Here is a 26,430-nt window from a genome sequence, read left to right on the forward strand (position 1 = left end):
GATACGGCTTTCCATCGCCATGCCGACAAACGCAGCTGCGGTAAGTCTTGGAACAGACATGGTACTTGCTGAAGCAAGTCCCTTCTTAGCGGCAGAGGCCATAAGACCTCTGTAAGCATCTCTTGAAGTTCCGGGTACCAAGTCCTTCTTGGCCAATCCGGAGCCATGAGTATAGTTCTTACTCCTCTACGTCTTATAATTCTCAGCACCTTAGGTATGAGAAGCAGAGGAGGGAACACATACACCGACTGGTACACCCACGGTGTTACCAGAACGTCCACATCTATTGCCTGAGGGTCTCTTGACCTGGCGCAATACCTGTCCCGTTTTTTTTTTTTTTTTGTTTTTTTTGGACGGGACGCCATCATGTCCACCTTTGGTATTTCCCAACGGTTTACAATCATGTGGAAAAAACTTCTCAATGAAGTTTCCACTCTCCCGGGTGGAGGTCGTGCTGAGGAAGTCTGCTTCCCAGTTTCCATTCCCGGGATGAAAAACTGCTGACAGTGTTATCACATGATTTTCCGCCCAGCGAAAAGTCCTTGCAGTTTCTGCCATTGCCCTCCTGCTTCTTGTGTCGCCCTGTCTGTTTACGTGGGCGACTGCCGTGATGTTTTTTTCCCACTGGATCAATACCGGCTGACCTTGAAGCAGAGGTCTTGCTAAGCTTAGAGCATTATAAATTTACCCTTAGCTCCAGTATATTTATGTGGAGAAAAGTCTCCATACTTGATCACACTCCCTGGAAATTTTTCCCTTGTGTGACTGCTCCCCAGCCTCTCAGGCTGGGCTCCGTGGTTACCAGCATCCAATCCTGAATGCCGAATCTGCGGCCCTCTAGAAGATGAGCACTCTATAACCACCACAGGAGAGACACCCTTGTCCTTGGATATTGGGTTATCCGCTGATGCATCTGAAGATGCGATCCGGACCATTTGTCCAGCAGATCCCACTGAAAAGTTCTTACGTGAAATCTGCCGAATGGAATTGCTTCGTAGGAAGCCACCATTTTTACCAGGACCCTTGTGCAATGATGCACTGTTTTTAGGAGGTTCCTGACTTGCTCGGATAACTCCCTGGCTTTCTCTTCCGGGAGAAACACCTTTTTCTGGACTGTGTCCAGAATCATCCCTAGGCACAGCAGACGTGTCGTCGGGATCAGCTGCGATTTTGGAATATTTAGAATCCACCCGTGCTGATTGTAGCAGTATCCGAGATAGTGCTACTCCGACCTCCAACTGTTCCCTGGACTATGCCCCTATCAGGAGATCGTCCAAGTAAGGGATAATTAAGACGCCTTTTCTTCGAAGAAGAATCATCAATTCGGCCATTACCTTGGTAAAGACCCCGGGGTGCCGTGGACAATCCAAACGGCAGCGTCTGAAACTGATAGTGACAGTTCTGCACCACGAACCTGAGGTACCCTTAGTGAGAAGGGCAAATTTGGGACATAGAGGTAAGCATCCCTGATGTCCCGGGACACTATATAGTCCCCTTCTTCCTGGTTCGTTATCACTGCTCTGAGTGACTTCATCTTAATTTGAACCTTTGTAAGTGTTCAAAAAAATTTTTTAGAATAAGTCTCACCTAGCCTTCTGGCTTCAGTACCACAATATAGTGTGGAATAATACCCCTTTTCTGTAGTAGGAGGGGTAATTTAATTATCACCTGCTGGGAATACAGCTTGTGAATTTTTTCCCATACTACCTCCTTGTCGGAGGGAGACTTGGTAAAGCAGACTTCAGGAGCCTGCGAAGGGGAAACGTCTCGACATTCCCATCTGTACCCCCGGGATACTACTTGTAGGATCCAGGGGTCCTGTACGGTCTCAGCGCCATGCTGAGAACTTGTCAGACGCGGTGGAACGCTTCTGTTCCTGGGAATGGGCTGCCTGCTGCAGTCTTCTTCCCTTTCCTCTATCCCTGGGCAGATATGATCTTATAGGGACGAGAGGACTGAGGCTGAAAAGACGGTGTCTTTTTCTGCAGAGATGTGACTTAGGGTAAAAAACGGTGGATTTTCCAGCAGTTGCCGTGACCACCAGGTCCGATGGACCGACCCCAAACAAGTCCTCTTCCTTTATACGGCCATACTGTGCCGTTTGGAATCTGCATCACCTGACCACTGTCGTGTCCATAACATCTTCTGGCAGTTATGGACATCGCGTTTATTCATGATGCCAGAGTGCAAATATCCCTCTGTGCATCTCGCATATATAGAAATGCTCTATAGTCAATAAAATACTGTCCCTGTCAAGGGTATCAATATTTTCAGTCAGGGAATCCGACCAAGCCACCCTAGCTCTGCACATCCAGGCTGAGGCGATCGCTGGCCGCAGTATAACACCAGTATGTGTGTATATACTTTTTATTATATTTTCCAGCCTTGTCAGCTGGTCCTTGAGGACGGCCCTATCTATAGACGGTACCGCCACTTGTTTTGATAAGCGTGTGAGCGCCTTATCCACCTTAAGGGGTGTTTCCCAACGCGCCCTAACTTCTGGCGGGAAAGGGTATACCGCCCATAATTTTCTATCGGGGGGAACCCACGCATCATCACACACTTTATTTAATTTATCTGATTCAGGAAAAACTATGGTAGTTTTTTCACATCCCACATAATACCCTCTTTTGTGGTACTTGTAGTATCAGAAATACGTAACACCTCCTTCATTGCCTTTAACGTGTGGCCCTAATAAGGAATACGTTTGTTTATTCACCGTCGACACTGGATTCAGTGTCCCTGTCTGTGTCTGTGTCGACCGACTAAAGTAAACGGGCGTTTTAAAACCCTTGACGGTGTTTTTGAGACGTCTGGACCGTACTAATTGTTTGTCGGCCGTCTCATGTCGTCAACCGACTTTGCAGCGTGTTGACATTATCACGTAATTTCCTAAATAAGCCATCCATTCCGGTGTCGACTCCCTAGAGAGTGACATCACCATTACAGGCAATTGCTCCGCCTCCTCACCAACATCGTCCTCCTACCTGTCGACACACACGTACCGACACACAGCACACACACAGGGAATGCTCTGATAGAGGACAGGACCCACTAGCCCTTTGGAGAGACAGAGGGAGAGTTTGCCAGCACACACCAAAAACGCTATAATTATATAGGGACAACCTTATATAAGTGTTTTCCCTTATAGCATCTTATATATATATATAAGCATATCGCCAAATTAGTGCCCCCCCTCTCTGTTTTAACCCTGTTTCTGTAGTGCAGTGCAGGGGAGAGCCTGGGAGCCTTCCCTCCAGCCTTTCTGTGAGGGAAAATGGCGCTGTGTGCTGAGGAGATAGGCCCCGCCCCTTTTTCGGCGGCCTCGTCTCCCGCTCTTAACGGATTCTGGCAGGGGTTAAATATCTCCATATAGCCTCCGGAGGCTATATGTGAGGTATTTTTAGCCAAAATAGGTATTCATTTGCCTCCCAGGGCGCCCCCCTCCCAGCGCCCTGCACCCTCAGTGACTGCCGTGTGAAGTGTGCTGAGAGGAAAATGGCGCACAGCTGCAGTGCTGTGCGCTACCTTTAGAAGACTGAGGAGTCTTCTGCCGCCGATTCTGGACCTCTTCTTACTTCAGCATCTGCAAGGGGGCCGGCGGCAAGGCTCCGGTGACCATCCAGGCTGTACCTGTGATCGTCCCTCTGGAGCTGATGTCCAGTAGCCAAGAAGCCAATCCATCCTGCACGCAGGTGAGTTCACTTCTTCTCCCCTAAGTCCCTCGTTGCAGTGATCCTGTTGCCAGCAGGACTCACTGTAAAATAAAAAACCTAAGCTAAACTTTCCTAAGCAGCTCTTTAGGAGAGCCACCTAGATTGCACCCTTCTCGGCCGGGCACAAAAATCTAACTGGCTTGGAGGAGGGTCATAGGGGGAGGAGCCAGTGCACACCACCTGATCCTAAAGCTTTACTTTTTGTGCCCTGTCTCCTGCGGAGCCGCTATTCCCCATGGTCCTTTCAGGAACCCCAGCATCCACTAGGACGATAGAGAAATAATAAGACCCAATTGTATGTGTGTAATAATTGGAATCTGCCATTACAGATTATAATGCATTGGGGCAGCTATGGGACTGGAGTAAAACAAAAACAGCTCTGTAAGGGAGGCAGTAAATTTACCGGTTGTCGGGATCCCGGCTGTCAGGAGACAAATGCAGTCTGAAATCCCCACTCGGGTGGAGGTCCACGCCACCACCCGAGGGGGAATATAACCCTGTGTCGCCACCGGGCCCGAAGCACGGCGAGCGCAGCAAGCCCGTGAGGGGACATGCTGCACTAGCCGCCGGTATTCAGGCTGTCGGAATCCCGGTGTCAGCCTCTTGAACGCCGGGATATCATACTAATCCCCTCTGAAATTCCTGCTGTGTTCCAAATGGATTTTAGCCCCAATAATTGGAAAGGTTAAACATGAAATGAGGAAGTGCAAAGGAGCTGATGTATCAAGCAGTAAAAAGAGTGAAGAGGACCAGTGGAGAAGTTACCCATGGCAACCAATCAGCATCTACCCATCATTTTAGAATGTCCCTGATAAATGCTTCCTCAAAGATGATTGGTTGCTATGGGCAACCTCTCCACTCTTTTCACTGCTATATACATCAATCCCATGGTCACTGATTAAAGTTTAGAAGCATATTTTTTTATTATTTAAACATTTATGTACGGCCAGTATATCCTGTGACACTTTACAATTATCATAAAGCATCCTAACTAAAGCTACTCTCATTTTATTATAGCGAAAAAGTGTTAATAGGTTTCACTTTGGGGGTCATTTATAAACGAGTGACATGATAAATGGTGCTCCAGTCAATCAGCTCCCAGCTGTCATGTGTTTGAAAAATTACAGTTGGGAGCTGATTATCTGGAGCACCATTTATTATACGTTACAAGTTTTATCAGTCACAACGAGTTTTATCACTTGTTGATAAATGTGCCCCTTACGGTCTAAAGGAAACATTGCAGTTCAGAAAATGATAAAAATAATAATACAGGTTGAGTATCCCATATCCAAATATTCCGAAATACGGAATATTCCGAAATACGGACATTTTTGAGTGAGAGTGAGATAGTGAAAACTTTGTTTTTTGATGGCTCAATGTACACAAACTATGTTTAATACACAAAGTTATTAAAAATATTGTATTAAATGACCTTCAGGCTGTGTGTATAAGGTGTATATGAAACATAAATGAATTGTGTGAATTGTTTGATGCACAAAATTATCAACAATATTGGCTAAAATTACCTCCAGGCTGTGTGTGTAAGGTGTATAGGAAACATAAATGCATTCTGTGCTTAGATTTAGGTCCCATCACCATGATATCTCATTATGTTATGCAATTATTCCAAAATACGGAAAAATCCCATATCCAAAATACCTCCGGTCCCAAGCATTTTGGATAAGGGATACTCAACCTGTACTAATACTAATAAAAAAGCCTAAGGATGGCATATACAGTGGGAGTGTTCATTCTAGCACCCTGCACCTGACACAATCTGTGCAGTTCCTCTTTCCTGACTGGGGTGTCGCTCTCTGCTCTGGTGCTTCTAGCACACTCTGGTCTGCATCGCAGCACTGAGATCCAGACCAGAGTGTGCTATTAGCACCATAGCAGAGCACAACCCCCCAGGCAGGAGAGAGGAACTGCCCGGGTTCTGACAGGTGCAGGGTGCTAGAATGAGTAGTGTGGCAGTTACACTGTTCTTAGGTACAACTATTCTGTAACTCTTCTTAAGTACTGTACTGCTATATACTCTTAAATTACAGCTTCTTACCATTCACAGAGGTGTATGCCTATGGACCCTCTGATTTGCTGGATGAGGAAGCTAGGAATTACACTGCACAAATACATCTCCATGTGCACACACTCATTCCACACCTACACACCCAAACACGTTACCTCTATGAATAGACTCCTTACCCCAAGGTTTTATTAAATTTGTTATACAGTGAGAACAATCCACTCATTGTTCTAGTGCAATATAATAACATGTGGCATATTGCAGCCTGGAAAAGTGTGTAAACTTATACAAATGTGGAGTGGGCATACAGTCACTAAATACCATTATAACATTTTCCATGTCGGGGGCCTTTCTACATCACCTGCATGAATAGCATAAACACCTGATCTCCCCATCCTGGAACGCAGAGATGGAGCAATGGCTGTAAAGTATGTGAGCACAGTGCAATCATGCATTGCCAGTTCTGGCAAGTTACAATGCCCAGTAACAGGCAGGGCAGAGTAATGACTCACAACCACAATTACACGATTTGAGATCAGTTTAAAGGTGTGTACACACGGTAAGATATTTTCTTCCGATTCTGACTATATAGTCAGAATCGGAAGAAAAGATAGTGCAGATCGCAAGGTGACAGTCACCTTGCGATCCCGATCCGATGCCGATGCGCGGCCCCGCGCGGTCGGCATCGGCAGAAAAAATAGGCTGTGCAGGCAAGTCAATCCTGGCTATCTCTATGGAAGAGATAGTCAGGATTGACATCGCACATAGCCAGCATCGCAAGCACACTCATTATGTGCTTGCGATACTGGCTAAGTGCCGACCCGGCCCCCTGTCGCACGGTGAGAATCGGATAAGTCCGAATCTCACCGTGTGTATGCACCCTAAGATTTAGGACAAGTAGTAAGCTTGCAAGAGTATCCAAATGTGTTCCCTCGTATGTTTAGGCAAACCGTGCAAGTAACCATATAGTGGGCTTGGAAAAGTAGAACTCTACAGTTGTGTTGCAAACAAGTAGTTTGTGCTCCAGTTGTTGTTTGTGTATATGTGGAATAAAATGACAATCATCTATATTTTTATATTTCTAAAAACCCCTAAATAAATGTAAAGACAAAAATCAGTATTAATGAGACATATAACCCATACTTCAAATACATATCTACATTCATACATCAGACAAGTCTGTAGTCACTGAATACCAGCTAGCTACTGTTATTAGGAGTGACATTACCTTACTATTGAAAGTAGCTGTCTGTCCCGCAAAGCATTAGAACAGCAGGAAAAGAAAAAGAAAGAACAGGTTGAAAAGTCCACTGAGAGCAAGGAGGACGGAAGATACCTGCACACCAGAGATGTTCTGTCCGGTATGAGTTAAACCCTTTGTTTTAGCAGTATGAAGGGGTTAAAACATGGAGAGAAAACATCTTCCCCTGATTGCATGAAGAGGTCATGCTATGCAATCGGAGAGCTAGGAAACCGAATAATCCAGAGGTAAACACCTAAACTGCTCCAAAAAAAGTAAAAAGTTCTACTGAATTTGATATTGATCTTTTTTAATTTATTTTTTAACAATAAGCAAATTAACGTAACTGACATAATGTTCACTTGCAATTGTCTTCTGTAGGAAACAATCATAGAGGAGCAGAGTATTTATGGTTTACCCCTGGCAATAGGAGGAGGTAAGGAGAGAAACCCAAGGCAGGATAATAATACCTGGCAGAACCGTCAACCAGGCAGAATGTTGAGAAATACCAATGGAATTTCCAGCTATACAAGTATATTCCCCAGCATCCTCAAAAGATACATTCCTGACATACAAGACTTCTATCTCTTCATCTGTAATGTTAACACCGGCAGCCTGGAAGAGAAGGATGGCAATAAAGAGAAGAAAAGCAACACCCAATGAGAAAAGGACACAAGTGGAGCGGTGCTCGGGAGATGTCTCAAGCCTTGAAGAGGCATATGGACCTCTGGGTATCTCCGTTGCTTTCCACTGACCTTCTCCAAAAGACCCAATACACCAAAGAATCACCAGAAAAACAAAAACAAAAACAACACATTATGAAAATAAAGTGTGCAGATTAATGCACATGACCCTTCACCAGGAATAACCACCATTGATGCATGCAATCACAGAACATGGAAAAATGAGACCCACGAGTAAGGATTTCAGCTCTTGGTACAAGGTCAAAAATAGAAAGGGGTTTGTCGTTTCACACTTATTCAATAGGATTAATCAATTCATTCCTAAATTATACCAAACTGCTGATCAGGTATAATCCAGAAACAAACGCTTATTCCTCTATTGCCTCAATGTTCTGGACTGTGGCTCTCCAGTTGTTTAAAGACTGCAAGTCCCAGCATGCCCTGCCACAGTTTTGCAATTAGGGAATACTAAACCTGTGTCAGGGCATGCTGGCATGTGTCAATTCACAAAAGCTGGAGAGCCACAGGTTGGGCAGGCCTTATGTAGGCATTCACGGATATACATCCTGATGCATAATGCTGTACTCCTAGTAAATGGAATTCTGCATTCTCTTGAGTATTTGCTCAGCCGGCATAGGGGTATATTCAACTAGAGTTGAAAGCTGCCGTCTGTCGAAAAGACGCCAGTTTTCGACTTTTTAAGGTTGAATCGTGATTCGGCCTATTCAATCCCAGCTGTTTTTATTCGACAAGTCTGGGAATTCGACTTGTCGAATAGTACGTGAATCGGCAGTATAGCTGCCGATTCACGTACTTTTGAGGGAAACAGGGCCAAATTCGACAGGATTTGGCCCCGTTTCCGACCATCTCAGTCCGACATAAAAAAATGAGGGACCATTATAGTAGGAGAGGGGGGGGGGGGGGGGGGAAGAGCCGCGGGGAGACGGGGGAGAGCAGCGGGGCATACAGGGTAGAGCAGCGCTACAGCACAGCGCTGCAGGAGGATGTGTCACAGCCGCGCCGCTCACGGCAGCGTCCACCCAGCTCCAGCAAGTGAGGTCACGCTTGCTGGAGCCGGGTGGACACTGCTGTGAGGTCTGGCGGCTGTGAGACATCCTTCTGCAGCGCTGATCTCCTCCGTCTGCCCGCGGCTGTCCCCGCTGGTCTCCCCCCTCTCCTCCGCTCACAGGTCTTACCTCAATTCGACTTTTTTAAAGTTGAATTGAGATGGGATTGAATAGGGGTTGTCGGATCCATTCCGACAAATGTATGTCGGAATGGATCCGACCCTAACTGAATATACCCCATAATGTCTGCCCCACAGGTGTGTGTAGATAATGGGGGAATGTAGTAAAGAGAAAAAGGAAATAAGGGGAAAAGTGGCATAGCTGAAGAATAAAAAATAGAAAGTGTAAAATAATAAGGGGAAACCATTTAGTAAAAGTAAAAGAAGAGGGAACGTCAGTCCGTGAAATCCTGTAACCCTGTGGGTATTTTTCCATGGCCGCTTAAAGCGCGGCAAAACACCATCTCCAGATTGTTTGTCAACGCCACCTTCGCCAGAAGCACAAAGAGCACATTTGCAGCCTGTGTGCGGCGGTAGGAGACGTTACCTGGTTCTTGCTTCACCACCGTGAGCCAGGCTGACTTGTTAGCCTGTCCAATATAATTGGAGACCGTACAAATATATTCGCCGGCATCTGCTTCTGTCACATTGTGCAGATTCAGCACCTCAGCACTGGAACTGTTTATTCCCGAGTGCTAAAAACAGGCAGGCGACACAGGAAGAAAAACAGAGCTGTCACTGCTGTCTAAGGGGCACAGCTCTCATTACAGATGTGTCCTCATAAACCTATTCTATTTGCGCAATATAATGCGAGACACCTGGTGTGACAAGGACTCTGGTAGTGATTCCTGCGCTGGCGTACTTTTTTTGCCAGTTTTGCATCTTATGGTGCCCATTCACCTAAAGATTTGTCTTCCAATCTGGCTGGTTGGAATGAAAATCTGGTAATGGATAGGAGCAAATGACAGTTGACCATTTGAAATAGTCAACTGTCATGTGCTCCCATCCATTACCAGATTTTCTTTCCAACCAGCCAGATTGGAAGATAAATGTTTAGGTGAATGGGCACCTAGGGCCTGATTCATAGGTTGATAAACATTGGATCACTGCTATTTCTTTCTATGCAGCAAATCTGATAAGTGGCAGACCCACTGTGGCCGAAGACAGTTGTTAGCTGCGACGCAATCCTAAAACGGTCTCCACACACCTGCATTTTTGTCACCACTCCTCATAACTGCCTCTAACGGTCCCTGTCTGTCGCCCTGTGTCTAAATCCACACTATGCAGTAGACAAAGCATAGGACATTTGCATTAAAGAAAACAAACAAACCACAACGGCATCCCCCTATGAATCAGGTCCTAATGGGTCTATGTACTACGCCTTGGAGAGAGATAAAGTGGAGAGAAAAAGTACCAACCAATCAATCAGCTCCTAAATGTCATTTTCCAAACACAGCCTGTACCATGGCAGTTAGGAGCCGATTTGTTGGTACTTTAACTCCGCCCACTTTCTCTCTCTCCAAGGCTTAGTACATAGGTCCCTAAAGGGGTCATTCATGAAGAAGTGTAGAGAAGTGAGCCAGTGGAGAAGTTGCCCATGACAACCAATCAGCTGCTCCATTCAACTGTACAGTATGCAAATTATAAATGTTACTTCAATGCCGATTGGTTGCCATGGGCAACTTCTCCACTGACTCGCTTCTCCACACTTTTCACTGCTTCATGAATAGACCCCTTAGTTACATGCAAATTTTAAGAAATTGGTATAAAATCGCTGGCTCAAGATGCATAATTTAAGAAAAAGTTGCATGTCGCAGCGAACTAGTAAAGCCCGTGGCACATCAAACGAGGCTATACAGTATGTGACGATTTGAGGAGAGCTGCATGTGGACACATCTGTACATCTTATGGTTTGGTTACACAACAGAGCATATTCACTAGAGGAAAGAGAACACCACAGCAGGCTGAAGATGTCCAATTGTAGGACTCTCTGTATCTATGGTTAAAGTAAAGAAACAATCTTCTTTTCAATGATCCATTTAAATATAGCAATTCTATGACAAAATGGCAGCAAAATCTACATTAAACGTAGTGTATAGAACACATGGGATAATGTATTCCCTAGTGAGTTTTCTAGAGATATTAGAATTCCAGGCGAGTTCTGTGACTATATAAAACAAAGGGGGAGACGTATCAAGCCTTGGAGAGAGATAAAGTGCAGAGAGATAAAGTACCAACCAATCAGAAACTAACTGTCCCTTTACAGACTGTGTTTGAAAAAAAATGACAGAAGCTAATAGATTGGTACTTTCTCTCTCTCCAAGCTTTAATAAATCTCCCCCAAAGTCTGTTGGCAGTTTATATTTCTAATAGCAATAATAATTTCAATCAGGTGTGTGTGATTCCTTATTAAACGCAAGTTTTCCTAATGAGCACTGAGGTGAAGACATCGAAACTCACAGATTATAAATGATGACATCAGAATTATTTTTGCAGACATCATATATTGGGAGTTTATACATATATATTGACATCCTTTATTTTTTAAAACCTGATATTGAGCATGAGTGCAATCAGATCACAGCACACACTTATGACAAAAAATACTGCGTCAATCATGCATACTTCTGCAATACATAAATGATGGCTAATTGCAAAGATGACCACGCTTGTGCGGATAGCAGCCAGGTCTTGTCCAGTTTGGCACCACAAGTGTGACCAGTGCAGTCAGGGGCAGTGGTCAGCGTGGGACTACCAGAACCTGTAAGGCATAATTATTTAAGGTGGACAGTGGGCATGCATAGTTAGATACTAAGGTTTAACACTGAAAAGCCACCAATCAGCTTTTGTCTAACTCAAGATGACAATGAAAGCAGAAGTCTGATTACAGTATCCAATCAGTGTCAACATCTGATAGATGAGGAACAGATGTTGATCAGGACTAGTTTTAATTTTGGGCCCAAATGCGCAGGTTTTGGCCAATTGGGTCAACAATACTTTACTGGTCACTGAAATCAGTGTTCTCAAACATCGTTAAACACTTCTTCATAGACAAGTTGCAATGGCTTATCTGCACAGATAAAAAAAAACAATGAACTGAAAAGCTGTCATTAATTAGATAAATATAAAACACAATATAGATAGGTTGTCATTCTATTAATCCTCACCTTCAAAACCTTCACGTATGGTGTCCCGTCAACTCCATATCTGCTCCCGTTCAGCTCTATATATCGCACCCAGCGAATGTGAGGCTGGGCATCACTGTATACTTTGCAAACAAATTCGGCATGCCCTCCTACAACTGCAGTGGTATTGGCAGGTAGACCAGCCTGCAATATGGGTCTGTGCGAGGAGCGCTCTGTTGGGAGATTAAAGATCCACACCATTATTTAATTATTAATAAAAAAAAATGTTTTAAATCGCTTAACTTTATAAATTATAATCTGCATGTCACAGCACACAGAAAGAACAATGACCAATCAGAACACTTATAGGAAAATTTGACTTTATTAAAAGTACAGAATACCCTATTTAAAAAAAAAGAAGAAAAAAAAAGACGAAGATGATCACCGGAACACTACGTGCACTGATAATATGGCCCCACAAAAAAATACTGTCAATTATTTGGACTATTCTTGCTTTGTTCTGCCAGAAATCTACAGCCATACATTGCTATATGACGATTAATCTTTCATTTATTTCCTCATAAGGGAATGTAAATTAATGTTTACCAAGATTAAATGCCTGTGAAACATTGTATCAAAGTGATAAAAAAAAAATCACCCCAAAACTGTTTATTATAACTATGAAGGAAAATGATCAACGATCACTCGTTCACACCCCAACTAAGAGAGTGTTCAAGAGTTCTACATGTTAGAATTTAAATGTAAAAGGGTACAAATGCCAAGGAAGCAGGGGGTGGTGGTTGGGAGAGTAACTCAAGTCTGTAACCCTGTTAAGGTCCTGGCATTGCTTCCTCTAGCAAAATCAGTGCCAAGCAGAATGGGAGGGAGATGTGTATTTGTAAGTAATGGGGAGAGAGGAGGGAAAGAACTCAAGCTTCAAAAGATAGCGCCGGGAGGAGGACAAAGGAAAACATGCTAGTTTTCACAGGCCACAGAAGTAGTAGCGGGCATGGATTCCCTGCCCTCATCAGCTTCTTCTGACTGCCAAGAGTTGTTTGTCACCTGTAACTGGGAGTGTTCCATTTAACCCATGCGGTTCTACAATACACGAAACCAGAGAATGGATGCCATAATGGGTTAAACCAGCTTTCTATTCATTTGTAGACATGACATAGACCAATAAATAATACTTGCCGACAGGAAAATGGGGCATTTATAGTAAGCCAAGCGTTGCCAAGTCTCCTACAGTCTCTTGCCAAATTCGTCTGATAACCAACCTTTGCGTGAATGGTATCTCGGTTCATTACATGGCAACACAACTGTCAAAGTGCTCTTGTTTCTTTCAATCGGAGACTAAACTACTTTTGACTGATACATACTCAGCGCATGTTTTCTGCGCCTACAATAGCTGAATCTCATTCCCTACATATTAATCTTGATAATGGAATAGGTCAGAGTAAAAAAAAAAAAAAAAATGGAGTCTCCTCCAGTGCATAAATATTCTTTCCATCTCCGAACGGATCTAGAGGGGTTTTTAAACAATATTCAAAAAACAAATTTCATAAGGGAAATGATCATTAAACTGCTTTCTACACTTCCCTGGCACTGAAGGTGTTAAGCAGCAGAGTGTATCCAGTCTCAGGGAGCGCCTTACATATACACACACATACCGTGTTCCAATAAATTGTTTCACAAACAGACATCCAGAGAGCAGCCTCGTATAAAGCCAGCACACCTCCCTGGAACAAAGGCGGCTTTCATGCAGGTTGCTCTCCCTGGCACTCTGCAGGGAATTGGTACACTGACGTAATGCTGGCAGCCTCCGCACAAGCACCAACCTTGTTTTACTTGCAGCATGTTATTAAAGAGTAAAAGGGTAAAAGAAAGGGGGGAAAAATGCATAGGAATCTTAAAATGATCACTCTGCACTTGGGATGTCCTATGTACAGGAAACTGATGTGTGGTTTGAGACATACATTAATCCTATTTGTTTTTGTGTGAGGTCGCTTACAATAAACTATATACTCATTATGGCAGTATCTGAAACTTTGCACTTAAACTGGGAATAACCCTGATTGATTGACGGGGCATGGACCCGGGACTGTCAACCCGGGTCAGACCCTTTCAGGCATAAGCCAAACCCGGGTCGATGCATGTGAACGTCAAAAAAACTGGGGCTTTGGCTTATGTCTGAAAGGGGTATTAGGGGTAAATGAAAAAGTGTATGTGTGAGGCTGTAAAGCCAGGCATTAAAGTTGTGAGGCTAGAGCAGAGTTTTCAAACCTCCGCCACTACAGTTCAGGTTTTAAGGATGGTTAAATGAAATTGTCTGAAGTACTACAGGTGTGCCCACTCACATCCAGCCTCCCTGCACGTTACGCAGCCCTTTTTTTCCTAGAAAAAACTGTAATGTAGCATTTTTTATGCATATACAGGTGCAGTCGCACAAGGAATATAGGCGTGTCACATATGGTTTTAAAAACAGCAGAAGTCTGCATGTGCGTCTTCTTCTAACAGTTATGCATATAAGACGCATTTTCAGCAAAAAAAAAAAAAAAGACGCCCAACGCTAATGTAGTTGCACAGTATCTGTCACTCACTCACGCAAGGCATCTCCCGCTGCATGGCGTATTGAGGCAAGATGTATTAGGACACATCTGTAAGTCACCTGTGCTTAAGCATGAATATCCTTAAAATCTGGACTGTAATGGTGGAGTTTGGGAAGCTCTGCATTATGGGCTGATTTTGAATCTCACGGATCAAACAGCGAGAATTTGCACATTTTTGTGTGTGTCCGTCCAATTCGGAGATGGGTGGGATTTGGCTGGATCTGTCCTTCAGTGAAAAAGGGAGTGTCTGGGTGGATACTAGGTGGTGGCAAAGCGATCTCAAGGAACAACTCTAATTTGTAGAAAGCTCTGTGTGTACGGGGAAGGGAAGACCGTTTCTGACGGATCTCTTGTAACCTATCACGGGGCTGCTACAAGTGCAGGAACTAGTAATGACTATTGTGTTGCCAGCTCGGGTTCTGCTTGCAGAGGCACAAACCCTCACATTAGTTGAATAGATTTTCACAGCAGCATAAAAGTAGTAAATCAGGTTTTCACAGCTACCTGCAACTCAGAATTGGCACCTATGTCTGCCCCCCTTTACCAAGGGAAGACAATAGGGTTCTAAATAAAACAGATATATTTCTATCTATAGGTTTTACGGATGCAGTTGTTGAGCACCGCTCCAAGCAGTGAGTGCGCCTGACACGGACTATATTTTTTTATAGAAATGTATTTTACTGTTAGTGGGCAGTGACATAAGCAACTAGTTAATGTGTTGCCGATATACTGTATGGTTAAAACTACATAAAGTAAACAGCTTCACCTTCTAAAAAGGGGAAAAACACACTTGCCATATAGTAACAGAAATTATACATTTTAAAAACCAAGAGAGTTACTATATGAGCAAAGTAAAGTGTACTATATATCCTAAAAGTGGCATATAGCACATTTCTTACAAAATAAATAGTACTGCCTGTTAAGTTGGAAAGTAAATGTCTAACAGGAAACGGTCTCTGCATTGTAGTTGAAGTGTTACCCTCCTCTTATGCACCATGGAGGCACATGTTTCTGGTCTCAATAACTATTCATGAGAATGCAGCTCGCCTGTCGTCTAGGTAACTGTGCCATCACTGAGGCTTTTTTATTTGACTTGCTCCTTAGGAATTGATGGGTCGCTTTCCTGTTGTCTCAGATATGTCACGGATTCCCAATTAATTCACAGCCTACATTCTCATAAATCAAATCACCGAATGGCTGGCACTATGGGAATAGGTGAAAGGTATTCTTTTAAGTACATTTTGATCACTGGGAGTTTGATAATGATGAATGTTAGGACATTGTATCAAGGGAGAGGTAGACATACAGCTGCAATGTGCGGACAATGCATCTTTAACAGAAGGGAGGGGGGTTTAAAGGAAATGCTTGAAGGGTAAGTTAAACCACCCCTCTGGGGCCTTTCCCCTGTCTACAGAGAGGCTTAGCATAATATGAGGACGGTGGCAGATAGTGTTCTAGGAGGTTGTGCAGCTGTCTATCAAGGCTGCAGCCATTAGCCCATCTAAGGCTATTTAAGCATCCTTTCCTGAACAAGCCTTTCAGCAAGCCTATTCTATTAACCCTCTGCTAACGGAAGACGTGGTACACTCAGCAAATCAATAACACAGAGCTAAAACCACTCACTTGGCAGAAGGTTGCCAACTAGGGTTGCCACCTTTCAAAAATACCAGGGCTGGACAATTCCTCCTACCCGCAAGGACTACTAGTGTTAACATGAAAAGCCAAACATTTAGACAATGTCTTTACATGTTTCCAGCAGATGCAGGGGTCCTATGTGTTACAGTCCATGCACTGCAGCGTAAGAATAAACAGCCTCCAGCCGACACCTACACTAAGCCAGCCCCCGGCCTGTTCACGGACCTCTCCTCTCCATTAGGTGGTCACCGTGGCGCAAGTGGTCCCAGTAAAGCGGGCAGGTGGTAGTGGGGAGAGTCTGCACCGGAGCCGGTAGTCCTAGGGCTCAGCCTCTTGCTCTGATCACAGTAGGGAGAACACGCCAGCCAGCAGGAACCAAGATGACACCGGCCTCTGTGCTCCTGCGCCAAGTGGAGATGCTATCCCGGAAGCAGGAGCGGCCTGGAGCAGCGGAGCAGGTAGAGAGGGCTCACAGCAGTCGGATCAACACTGGTGGCTTGATCTTTCAAAATCGCCTTAAGGTGGGTCTATAGGCAGACTGTCCGGGACATGTGTTACATTCTGGGACAATCCCACCAAAAACTGGACGAGTAGTAGTCCTATTGTAAATGATTACAGAACATTAAAGCACTGAACTAAAAGTTTTCTGGTTTCCATGTAATAATGCTTTCTGTCTTACTATAGTAATGTGTTGTGGTATCTCTGATCAGGATTCATTTTATAATCATAACAAATTAAACACTTTACAATTTTAAAAAGACTGGACATATTTAGACTTTTATAATGGTGGAAACGTCACGTTTAAATAAACTGGAATTTGGCGTTACACGGGTACCTTCTTGCAAGCAATTTAATTATTATAATAGCAGATCCATAAAACGCATATCATTTGAACATTGTTGCTCATTTACAACGTAACCGGCATATTAAATTTATAGAATGCTATACAAACAGAAATGTAAAGGTAAAGAGCTACTTTACAAAACCAAAATGAGAAATGATGTTTGCTTGAGACCCGCAGGCTGGGAACGCTCTCTATAATGCTCCTGGGCAGTTCTAGCGCAATAGAGAAGTAGTGCTGGAATTCTGGAAGACACCTGTACAACAAACTGCAGAGGTTTTCAGTGTCACAAGCAAGACGTGGCCAACCAAGTACCATTATATACTGTACTGTATACGGGTTTCAAGGGTCATCACTTCACCAAATTCCTCCCTGCCGGCAAGTGCTGCCTAATGCAGTCTGGCTTGGAATCTATGCTCCTTTTCATTTCTCCTTTCAAACATTTTGTGGGAAGTCGACTTTGTTAAAAAAAAAAAAATAAAAAAAAAAATCCTGGTTTCTGCACATGATCCCTGCATAATTGGAACCTTACAGCTCCCCCACAACCCTCTCTTTACCTCCTGTGGGAGCAGCCACAGTGTTATTACAAGTCTTACTTTCTTGCTTTTCCTTCACTTGCCGAGCTTAGGGTTTCAGAGCTCAGCAGCAGGATTTCATTTCCTTTGCCCTAGAAGCACATCGGGCAAGGGGGCCAGCGAGGGAAATATTACTAGGCCAAGCTGGGACAAGACCAAAGACAGGGCCACAAATTGACTTGGGCAGCACAGCCATCATGTGCTTTCATGGAGCACTTAACAGCTCTCTGATCCGTTATGCTGCAATAAGTACTCCAAGCAATTAGTAGGATCAGCCTCCTCCAGTGCCCAATGGATTGAAGCAGCACTCTGCCATATATACAATCCTGTCTGCGTACACAGACCTCGCAGTTCCAGTGGTAGTCACATGGGAGCTGAATAACGCAGCACACTCTGCTTTTACACCATGGTCCAGAACACTGTGTTCTCAGCACACAGTGATCTGATACAGACCCCAATTGTTGTATATAGACAAATAAAACAATGGACTGTACCAGTTCAGCTAGGCATCCATGGATGCTAAACACATTGCCTCCCATCCCGTAATGTTAAGTCTGTTCTGTAAGGGGTTGCTATATCACCAAAGTGGCAAATGTTTTCAAACACTGTTGTAGAACTCTTGCAAATCTGTAGAGTTACTATGGCTCAAAAGAGAGGGAGATAGAAAAAAGAAAAATAAAGTTGGCAGCTTAAATAAATGATAAAATCATCTAGTAATTGCATAAGCTACCCACAGATCTTTAGCTTCTACACGTGGCACTTTCCCTGGCACACAACACCATGTTTCAAGCGGCAACAATCACGGAGCAAAACGATGCCGCCAGCTCCCAGAGATCTGCATGTCACGTCACGTCTCAACTTCCAACCCATCTAACCATACCTGAATCATGACAACAACCTCTTCTGCCTGCCAAACAGACAAGTCAGGGCAGGACAGCTTGCACAGACTGAAACTTTTAGCTTTGTGGCTCTGACTCTATGGAACTCACTTCCCGGCACAGTTCGAGAGGGCTCCACTGTAGAATCCTTCAAAACAGTCTCAAGACTTCCCTCTTCACCCATGCATTTCACTAATGTACCATCAGTTCCCAAAACAACACAACCCAAATGCTTAGCAGTTCTCTGTTCTGCTAAGCTTATTTGGTATCTTGTGATTATAAATGCAAGTGTAAAGCACTTTGGGGTATATTTACGAAGGTGTGAGGGTTTTTTTAGAAGTGGAGATGTTGCCTATAGCAACCAATTAGATTCCAGTTTTATCATTTATCTAGCTGCTTCTAGAAGATAATAGCTAGATTCTGATTGGTTGCTATGGGTAACATCTCCACTTCTACAAATCTCACACCTTAGTAAATATACCCCTTTGTGTCCTATTGGGAGAAAAGTGCTATATAGATAACATTATTATTATTATAATAAGTAGTAGTAGTAATCTTATAGCTTTTGTTGGAACCCTGTGCTGTAGAGGTTGGCCTCTTTAATGCACATAAATCTGCTGAGCATTTCTCTCTCCGCTTCCTTCCTGCTATCATGTGGTATAGCAGGCTTTAGCTGGTATCCTGTATCTCTTTGTCTGCATTAAAATCAGGAAAGGCTTTAACATAAGCTTCAGGTTGGCAAGAGCACCACAGGCATACACCTGGCTTATCCATTATCACACACTGCAGGATATTATAATGTGCATTATTGTGCCGACTGGCTCCGCTCATATGTTTCTGCCATGGTGGTATAAATTGTATAGCCCTCATCACCGGTTAATGAAAACAAATCCACGATATACAACGCAGGTATGGAAATCGCTATTCAGCTCAAGCGGAAGTATTCAGTTTCTTACATTAAAGCGGAACTAAAAAATCCTGGAAATGAAATCTCAAAATAACTTGTTTGGGCCTTACAATGATGCCCATTTACCGAATTGATCATTATTTCGGTGAAAGATCTAGTCTGGTGCACACACATGGCATCAGTGGCGTCACTAAGGGGGATACGTCTGTCACCCTCCGAGGGGTGACACCAAAATGCCGGCTCCTCCTCCGTGACAGGAACTGGGTGCTTCACTGTGACATGACATGCAGCACTCTGTTCCTGTCACAGAGTAGGAGCCGGCAGTGCAGCCAAACAAATCTCCAGGCTCTCTCTTGAAATACTAGGCATGCCCTGGGAGTGATCAAACTGGGGTTAGACCACACTCCCATCCCACAAGGCCACACCCTCTTTTACGGTGACGCGGGGGGACTTGTCTATGTACCGGGTGTGACTGACACCAGTGACGCCCCTGCATGGCATTAGTTGCTAGTCACTGATATCAGATACAAAGATACAATAATAGGGTGAGTAAAGAAAAACGTAGAATCAGAATTTGAAAAGTGTAAAAGAAATGCTGAATTATTTAAGCTTTGATGGCGCGTCAATAGAAATATAGAGCCTATTGGGATGGTGTCACAATAGGGGAACAGCGGATGTGATAGCACACACAGAGTTCTTAATCAGGATGCTGGGTTTTTGGGTAAATAGAAAGAGAGATGCAGATGCACACTCTTAGCACTAAGAACACTAGTATTAGGAATGTTAGGGACCCATGTGATGAAGTCACCTGGCCGCGGTACATGGGCCCGCATATTTGTGCAAATGTGTGCTAAGAACTTAAATTATTTTCCATGTTAATTGTGAGGGTTTAAATTATTTTTACTACAGGTTGAGTATCCCATATCCAAATATTCCGAAATACGGACTTTTTTGAGTGAGACCGAGATAGTGAAACCTTTGTTTTTTGATGGCTCAGTGTACACAAACTTTGTTTAATACTCAAAGTTATTAAAAATATTGTATTAAATGAACTTCAGACTGTGTGTATAAGGTGTATATGAAACATAAATGAATTCTGTGCTTATATTTAGGTCCCATCACCATAATATCTCATTATGGTATGCAATTATTCCAAAATACAGAAAAATCCCATATCCAAAATTCCTCTGGTCCCAAGCATTTTGGATAAGGGAGACTCAACCTGTATCAGTGTACTTAGTGCTAAGAGTGTGCATCTGCATCTCTCTTCCCCCAGCATAGTATTAGAAGCCTCAGCATGATAGCACCTCTTGATATCTTTAGTAATAGGATGTGCAGTCCAAGCCCCCGCTTTTTTGGTAAATAGCAGTAACAGGATAATGCCGGAACACAGTGGTAAATCAGGGGTCAACAGCAGTGCTATCAAACAGTGGGTAATATAGCAAATATCTGGGTGTCTCACCTCAGGAGCTAAGTACAGTGTGCAGTACTGTGACACTCTCATAGTAGTAAGGATGGCTGCAGTCTGCACATATGCATCAGGCCAGAGGTTGCACTTCCCTGCAGACTCTGGGTCCTAGTGCCCAGAATGTTCTACTACAAGGATACAGGCAGCACAGAATACCTGTCCTTCAACAACAGCCATTTCAAGTTGAAAATAAGCTTTAATAATTTTTATGTAGGCTGAGTAATGTTATCATTAAGGACTCCCAGGTCATCAGCACTGATATTCCACTAACTGACAGTGCCCTGTAACTGTGATTTTCCGTAATTAGTTCATAATGCAATGTTGTGGCCAGTGGGATCACGTGAAGACCTGATTTGTAAGCGACAGCTCTGCCACAGGTCATTTGATACATTAATGGAGTATAGAATGTTGTTTGAGGACATTGAAAAGTCAATGACAATGACTGCAGTGGAGGGGCTCTTATATAAGACTTTACCTTCCATGCGAGCCAATGCACAACACATAAATTTACAGCCGTCTCTCCCTAAAGGCCATAATCTGTGAATGTATATTTGCATTGCTTAAAGCTCTGATTAGCTATACCATCTGAGTAGTAGTAATAGTAGTAGTAATAGTAATAATAATTATTATTATTAATTTTTTTTATGTACTTCTTTTCTCGAAGAGGACTCTAAGCAATTTACAACTGCAGAAAGGAAACCACATTACAAGAGGAGGCTGCCATCTTGGGTGCACTACAATGGCTACAGTGTTACCCGAGGCTTGATACCCACAGATGCATTAGAGTGGGAATGACTATATTTTATCTAGTTGCCACAATCTTTGCAAAGAGCTTTAGATCTATGTTGACTAACGAGATTGGGCGGTAGCTTGCACAGAGATTAGGATCTTCGCCAGGTGCGTGTATGACAGCTTTAGTAGTAATGTCAAAGTTAGGGAGGCTAATTGGTTCATGGTTACATGATGCAAGCAGCATGACCGTAAATATCACTCACTGGGGCAGATGTATTAACCTGGAGAAGGCATAAGGAAGTGATAAACCAGTGATAAGTGCAAGGTGATAAACACACCAGCCAATCAGCTCCTAACTGTTAATTTACATATTGGAGCTGATTGGCTGGCGCGTTTATCACCTTGCACTTATCACTGGTTTATCAGTTCTTTATGTCTTTCCAAGTTAATACATCTGCCCCTATGGTAGAAGACAAATGTATGGGATTTTGTAAGAGCTTTCAAAGTAATTAACAATTGACAAATGGATTGAAAATTAATTGGCTTTGCTTGTTTGTGGTAGAGGAGACTCTGCTTCCAGATGCAGCTTTAGATTGTGTGGTCAAAAGTGTGTCCACCTTATCTCCCTTGTCAAAGAATCTGTGTTAGAGCAAATAGTATAGTGGTAAAATGATTTGCGTGAGATTAGTTGACATAATTTATCATCGCACCGTCACGGCTGTTTGGCATTACGGTTTGTGTATCTGAGCCATTAAGGGTGCAATTTTCACAGCTGCACCTCGACTAGTCAACCTGCCTTGGATTGCGTCTCTACGAGACTTCCATACTGTATTAAGACATATCTCACCAATCATGCGAAGGTTAAAGAACTGTAGCATGATCTGACTTCCCCAATGTGATATTTGGTTGAGAATCATGTTCTCGTCTAATTCACAGGATTGATGGAGAAGCGGGGTGAGAGAGATACCCACTGCCTGAAAGTGCACGCATGATTTGGCCATGAGGTGTGGTCATGCCCACAGCTTTCAACTTTTGGAAGTCCGTAAGGAGTAACTCGACATGGAAGTACTTTTTTCAGGTACTGGTATCCCAATTGGTGACCCTTATCTCCAAGTTGTCATCCAGAACTCCATGCTGAAGAATACTCCTGGAAGTATACAGATAAGGGGGCATATACAATGCGCACCAACCTTGTCCAACGAAGAGGCAAGCTCACAGGAGACAGGAATGAAGCAGAGTTAATACTTGGGTTTCTTTTCAGGTTAGATGGAGACCCGTGTCTTCTTCCACATGGCAAAATGTAGAAATGCAAGAGTGTCATCCGGTTTAGGGGAGATTTCCCATTTTTACCAGTGCCAGGTACCCCACTCTCTTCACAGCTGGGCATGTGGAGCAGTTTTAGTGATGCCTCAGGTATCTGCAGAACTCAACAAATGTATCTGCGTGAACGATACTGAGACATGTACTAGCACTAAATGGTCAATGCGATGGCCAAAAAGCTCAGATAACTTGGGGAGTATCGACCCTGTGGGATTTAAATTGTACAGTTTCTCTCTTTTTCTCTAAGTAAAGTCTATGACTTAGGGTGCCAGTAATTTTTTTTATATTATTATGTGCCAGGTGCATTTATTGCTCACTAAATGCCTATGGTGGTTTGATCCCCTCTGCCCAGGATCGGCCAATTCGGTAGTAGAGCAGGTAGCTAGAAACACCTCATGTTGTTAGGTCTTGGGCCATAGCGCATGACTTGATTTATTGGAACTCTAGCAGGTAGGAGGTGAAGTTACTGTATGTCAGCTGCTTGAACCAGCACACTATCAGTGGAAACTAGGCTCTATGTAAATGCAATAGGGACCATACAGTGTATTCCTGTGTAGTTACAACCAAACTAGGCATCACAGTGGCTCTGGTGGCAAGGCATGGAGGTCTCAAATTGTTACGGTAGATTACAATGCCTGGCAGTTTTAAAAAAATACGTAAGGATCACAGATGGGTTTTGACCCAGTGATGCAACAGTAAGAGGTGTTTCATTAGCAGTGAACCCAAAAATGAAACAATTAATGCAGCTTTACTGTTCAGCTGAAAAAATAGAAATCTCAACTACTACGTCATAAATGCATTAACAGAATTTCTTTTCCTACAACGATTTGACTTTTTACCGGCATAATGGTAATCTGGATATGATATTTCAATATTCTGACTTGGATTAATTCATACTAGTGCACAGTTGTGAATAAGTGGAGAAATACTATAATCGCACTGTCAAAGATGAATAAGGACCACAGTTATGTAGTAGGTGGAATGTGTAGTCTGCCAAAGTCAAAGAGATGGCAAAACACAGAACCTGTAGTGGACAAAAAGGTATGAAATTGGGGGAATTCTTTACCTAAAAATGGTACAGATGCACGCCAAAATATTATATAGACACATACAAAGCAATCCTTTGTGGAAATGTGAGAGCAGTGAGGCTATAACCTCATTTACTGTGTAAGGCATGGCACCGGTCGGCCCAGGTTGGCAGGAAAAAGAGCAGATTCCTGGAGACTTGTTTGGAATTTTCCTCCTCAGCTTCTGGACGCCCTCTGTGAAAGTTTGTCAGGTTTGTAGTTTGGAAGTCACAGATTAAACCGGTAATTAAGTTAAGGATTTTGACATAACCGAATTGTTTTATATTATGGGTTGCTGACCCACTTTGGATGGGCACAAACAGATTTCCATTCATGGCATCAAGGTTCTGCAGAGGCACGTGACTGCCCTCCTACCCTGAATCAGCATGCCAGGTTATTGTGTTTTAGGACTGCTTGACAAGAAGCCATTTGTCTTTTATATTACTCTGTCAGTCTTTGAAAGCAATCAGCACCCCAGTTTGTTACATTTACAAATTATTGCAAGCAGATGGATGAAGGTTCTCTTCGTCTCCTAATTACGTTGGAGATTTTGCAGGTTTTATTTTCCCTCCTACTAACACGAGAGCTTAGAGAGTAAGCATACGGCTGGCCCATTTTTCTAGACTCTCGTTTGGACACTGCACCTTCTTTTCTTCAATTTGGTTTTTATTTTGTGCATGAACATGTACTGGTTAACTTAACAAGTTTGTTCACCAAGTGCATTGTTAAAAATAAATAAACTATTTAATGAAAAGTTAGTATACATTTTGAATAAAGCTTGCCTCTCTCAGTCTCCCTTTTGGATAAAGCAAAACTGCATTCTTTATCATTCCCTCATATCTTAATTAAGCCTTGGAGAGTGATCAAGTGGAAAGAGATAAACTACTAACCAATCAGCTCCTGACATTTTTTTTTTTAGAAACAGCCAGTAACATGGAAGTTAGGAGCGGATTGGCTGGTACATCTGACCCATAATCTGGACTTTAAACCACATAGGTTTTGGAACCGCTTGTTTAACGACAACAAGGACAAATAAATATGAGCACATTTGAAAACCAAAAGGGGACTACAGCTAATTTGTTTCATTTACAGGTAAATTCACAAAGCGTTCCCTTTGCAGATTTCCAGTTTGTGTTGAGAGATTCCACCTGTTAATGATAAGCATTGTAACACTGTAACACAAATGTATGGGATTTTGTAAGAGCTTCCAAAGTAATTAACAATTGACAAATTGATTGAAAATTAATTGGTTTTGCTAGCTTGTGGTAGAGGAGACTCTGCTTCCATACGTAGCTTTAGATTGTGTGGTCAAAAGTGTGTGTCCGCCTTATCTCCTTTGTCAGAGAATCTGTGTCAGAGCAAATAGTACTGTGGTAAAATGATTTGCGTGAGATTAGTTGACATTTATCATCGGGCTGTCACGGCTGTTTGGCATTACGGTTTGTGTATCTGAGCGATTAAGGGTGCAGTTTTCACAGCTGCACCTCGAATAGTCAACCTGCCTTGGATTGCGTCTCTACGAGACTTACATACTGTATTAAGACATATCTCACCAATCATGCGAAGGTTAAAGAACTGTAGCATGATCTGACTCCCCCAATGTGATATATGGTTGAGAATCATGTCCTCGTCTAATTCACAGGATGGATGGAGAAGCGGGGTGAGAGAGATACCCACTGCCTGAAAGTGCACGCATGATTTGGCTATGAGATGCGGTCCTGACACTGTTGGTGGAAATCTCTGGATTTGACAAATTTCTCTTATAAAAAAATAAATAAAAAAATAGCGCAAAATAAATTACTTATATATAACAGTCATTATTATAGAACTTTTTTGTTGTCTTGTTTCTGTTTAATTCAATGCTTTCATCCAATCCATAATATATCTGTTACTTTCAGTGATCTATATCTGTATAGCTATACAGCATACATGGTTCTTAACTAAACCAATCATTGGGAGAAAAGGGGGTTGTTTCTCACCTATGACATCCAGGCTGTAAGTGTGGTTGATAGACCCATGTTCATTTTGTACAATGCAAGTGTACATGCCCTTGTCAGAGGGAACAACGCTCTCCATGATCAGACTCCAGTGTTGGTTACGTACCTGGGGAGACCAGGAGAAATGATGGAACACAATATTAATGACCAAAACCAAAACTAAGCAAACCCTTGATCTACAAGTAAAGGAAAAAACATTTTTTGCCATTAGAACATGAGAAATAGGTGGAATAACAACACGAAGGGTGGAGCTTAGCAATATGTGGAGAACTAAAGGTCAGTCATCTTTGATCTAAACCAGAGATTCTCAACAGGTATTTCAGTCTGTGTTAGCAGGTGGCATAATTAATCACTAAACCTCCTGTGCATGAGTAAAGAAATCCAGAAAACATGACCTGCAGGCGATACTAGAGGACTGCATCATGGATCTAAACAATTGAGCAGTATATGTTGTTTGTTTCATTCTGGGCGGATCAATGGGGTCTTCCAAACAGCGTAACTTGGCACTATGAGGCTGACTGTGGTAAGCACAGTTCTCTTTTCATGGA

At 43.0% G+C, this 26,430-nt stretch overlaps 1 protein-coding gene and 1 long non-coding RNA gene across 9 annotated transcripts in view; one reads left to right on the forward strand and one right to left on the reverse strand.

The window, feature by feature from the left end:
- FGFR2 (fibroblast growth factor receptor 2) overlaps positions 1–26,430 on the reverse strand; it is a 179,944-nt gene that overhangs the window by 26,127 nt on the left and 127,387 nt on the right. For 6 of the 8 annotated variants that reach the window (XM_063961839.1, XM_063961838.1, XM_063961845.1 and 3 more), the window contains 3 exons: positions 25,865–25,988; positions 11,896–12,086; positions 9,276–9,423 (listed from right to left, as the gene is read on the reverse strand). In XM_063961839.1, the coding sequence (XP_063817909.1) occupies positions 9,276–9,423; positions 11,896–12,086; positions 25,865–25,988 (463 nt within the window). Of the gene's footprint in view, positions 1–7,449; positions 7,595–9,275; positions 9,424–11,895; positions 12,087–25,864; positions 25,989–26,430 lie in introns of all 8 variants that reach the window. The other 2 variants (XM_063961844.1, XM_063961840.1) reach the window with 1 other exon arrangement.
- Positions 15,565–16,738, forward strand: LOC135058140 (uncharacterized). The gene is made up of 2 exons (XR_010244632.1): positions 15,565–15,684; positions 16,219–16,738. It is a non-coding gene; the product is annotated as an uncharacterized LOC135058140 (long non-coding RNA).

The sequence above is a fragment of the Pseudophryne corroboree genome, chromosome 3 (genome assembly GCF_028390025.1).
Source record: "Pseudophryne corroboree isolate aPseCor3 chromosome 3, aPseCor3.hap2, whole genome shotgun sequence".
Classification (NCBI taxonomy): Eukaryota; Metazoa; Chordata; class Amphibia; order Anura; family Myobatrachidae; genus Pseudophryne; species Pseudophryne corroboree.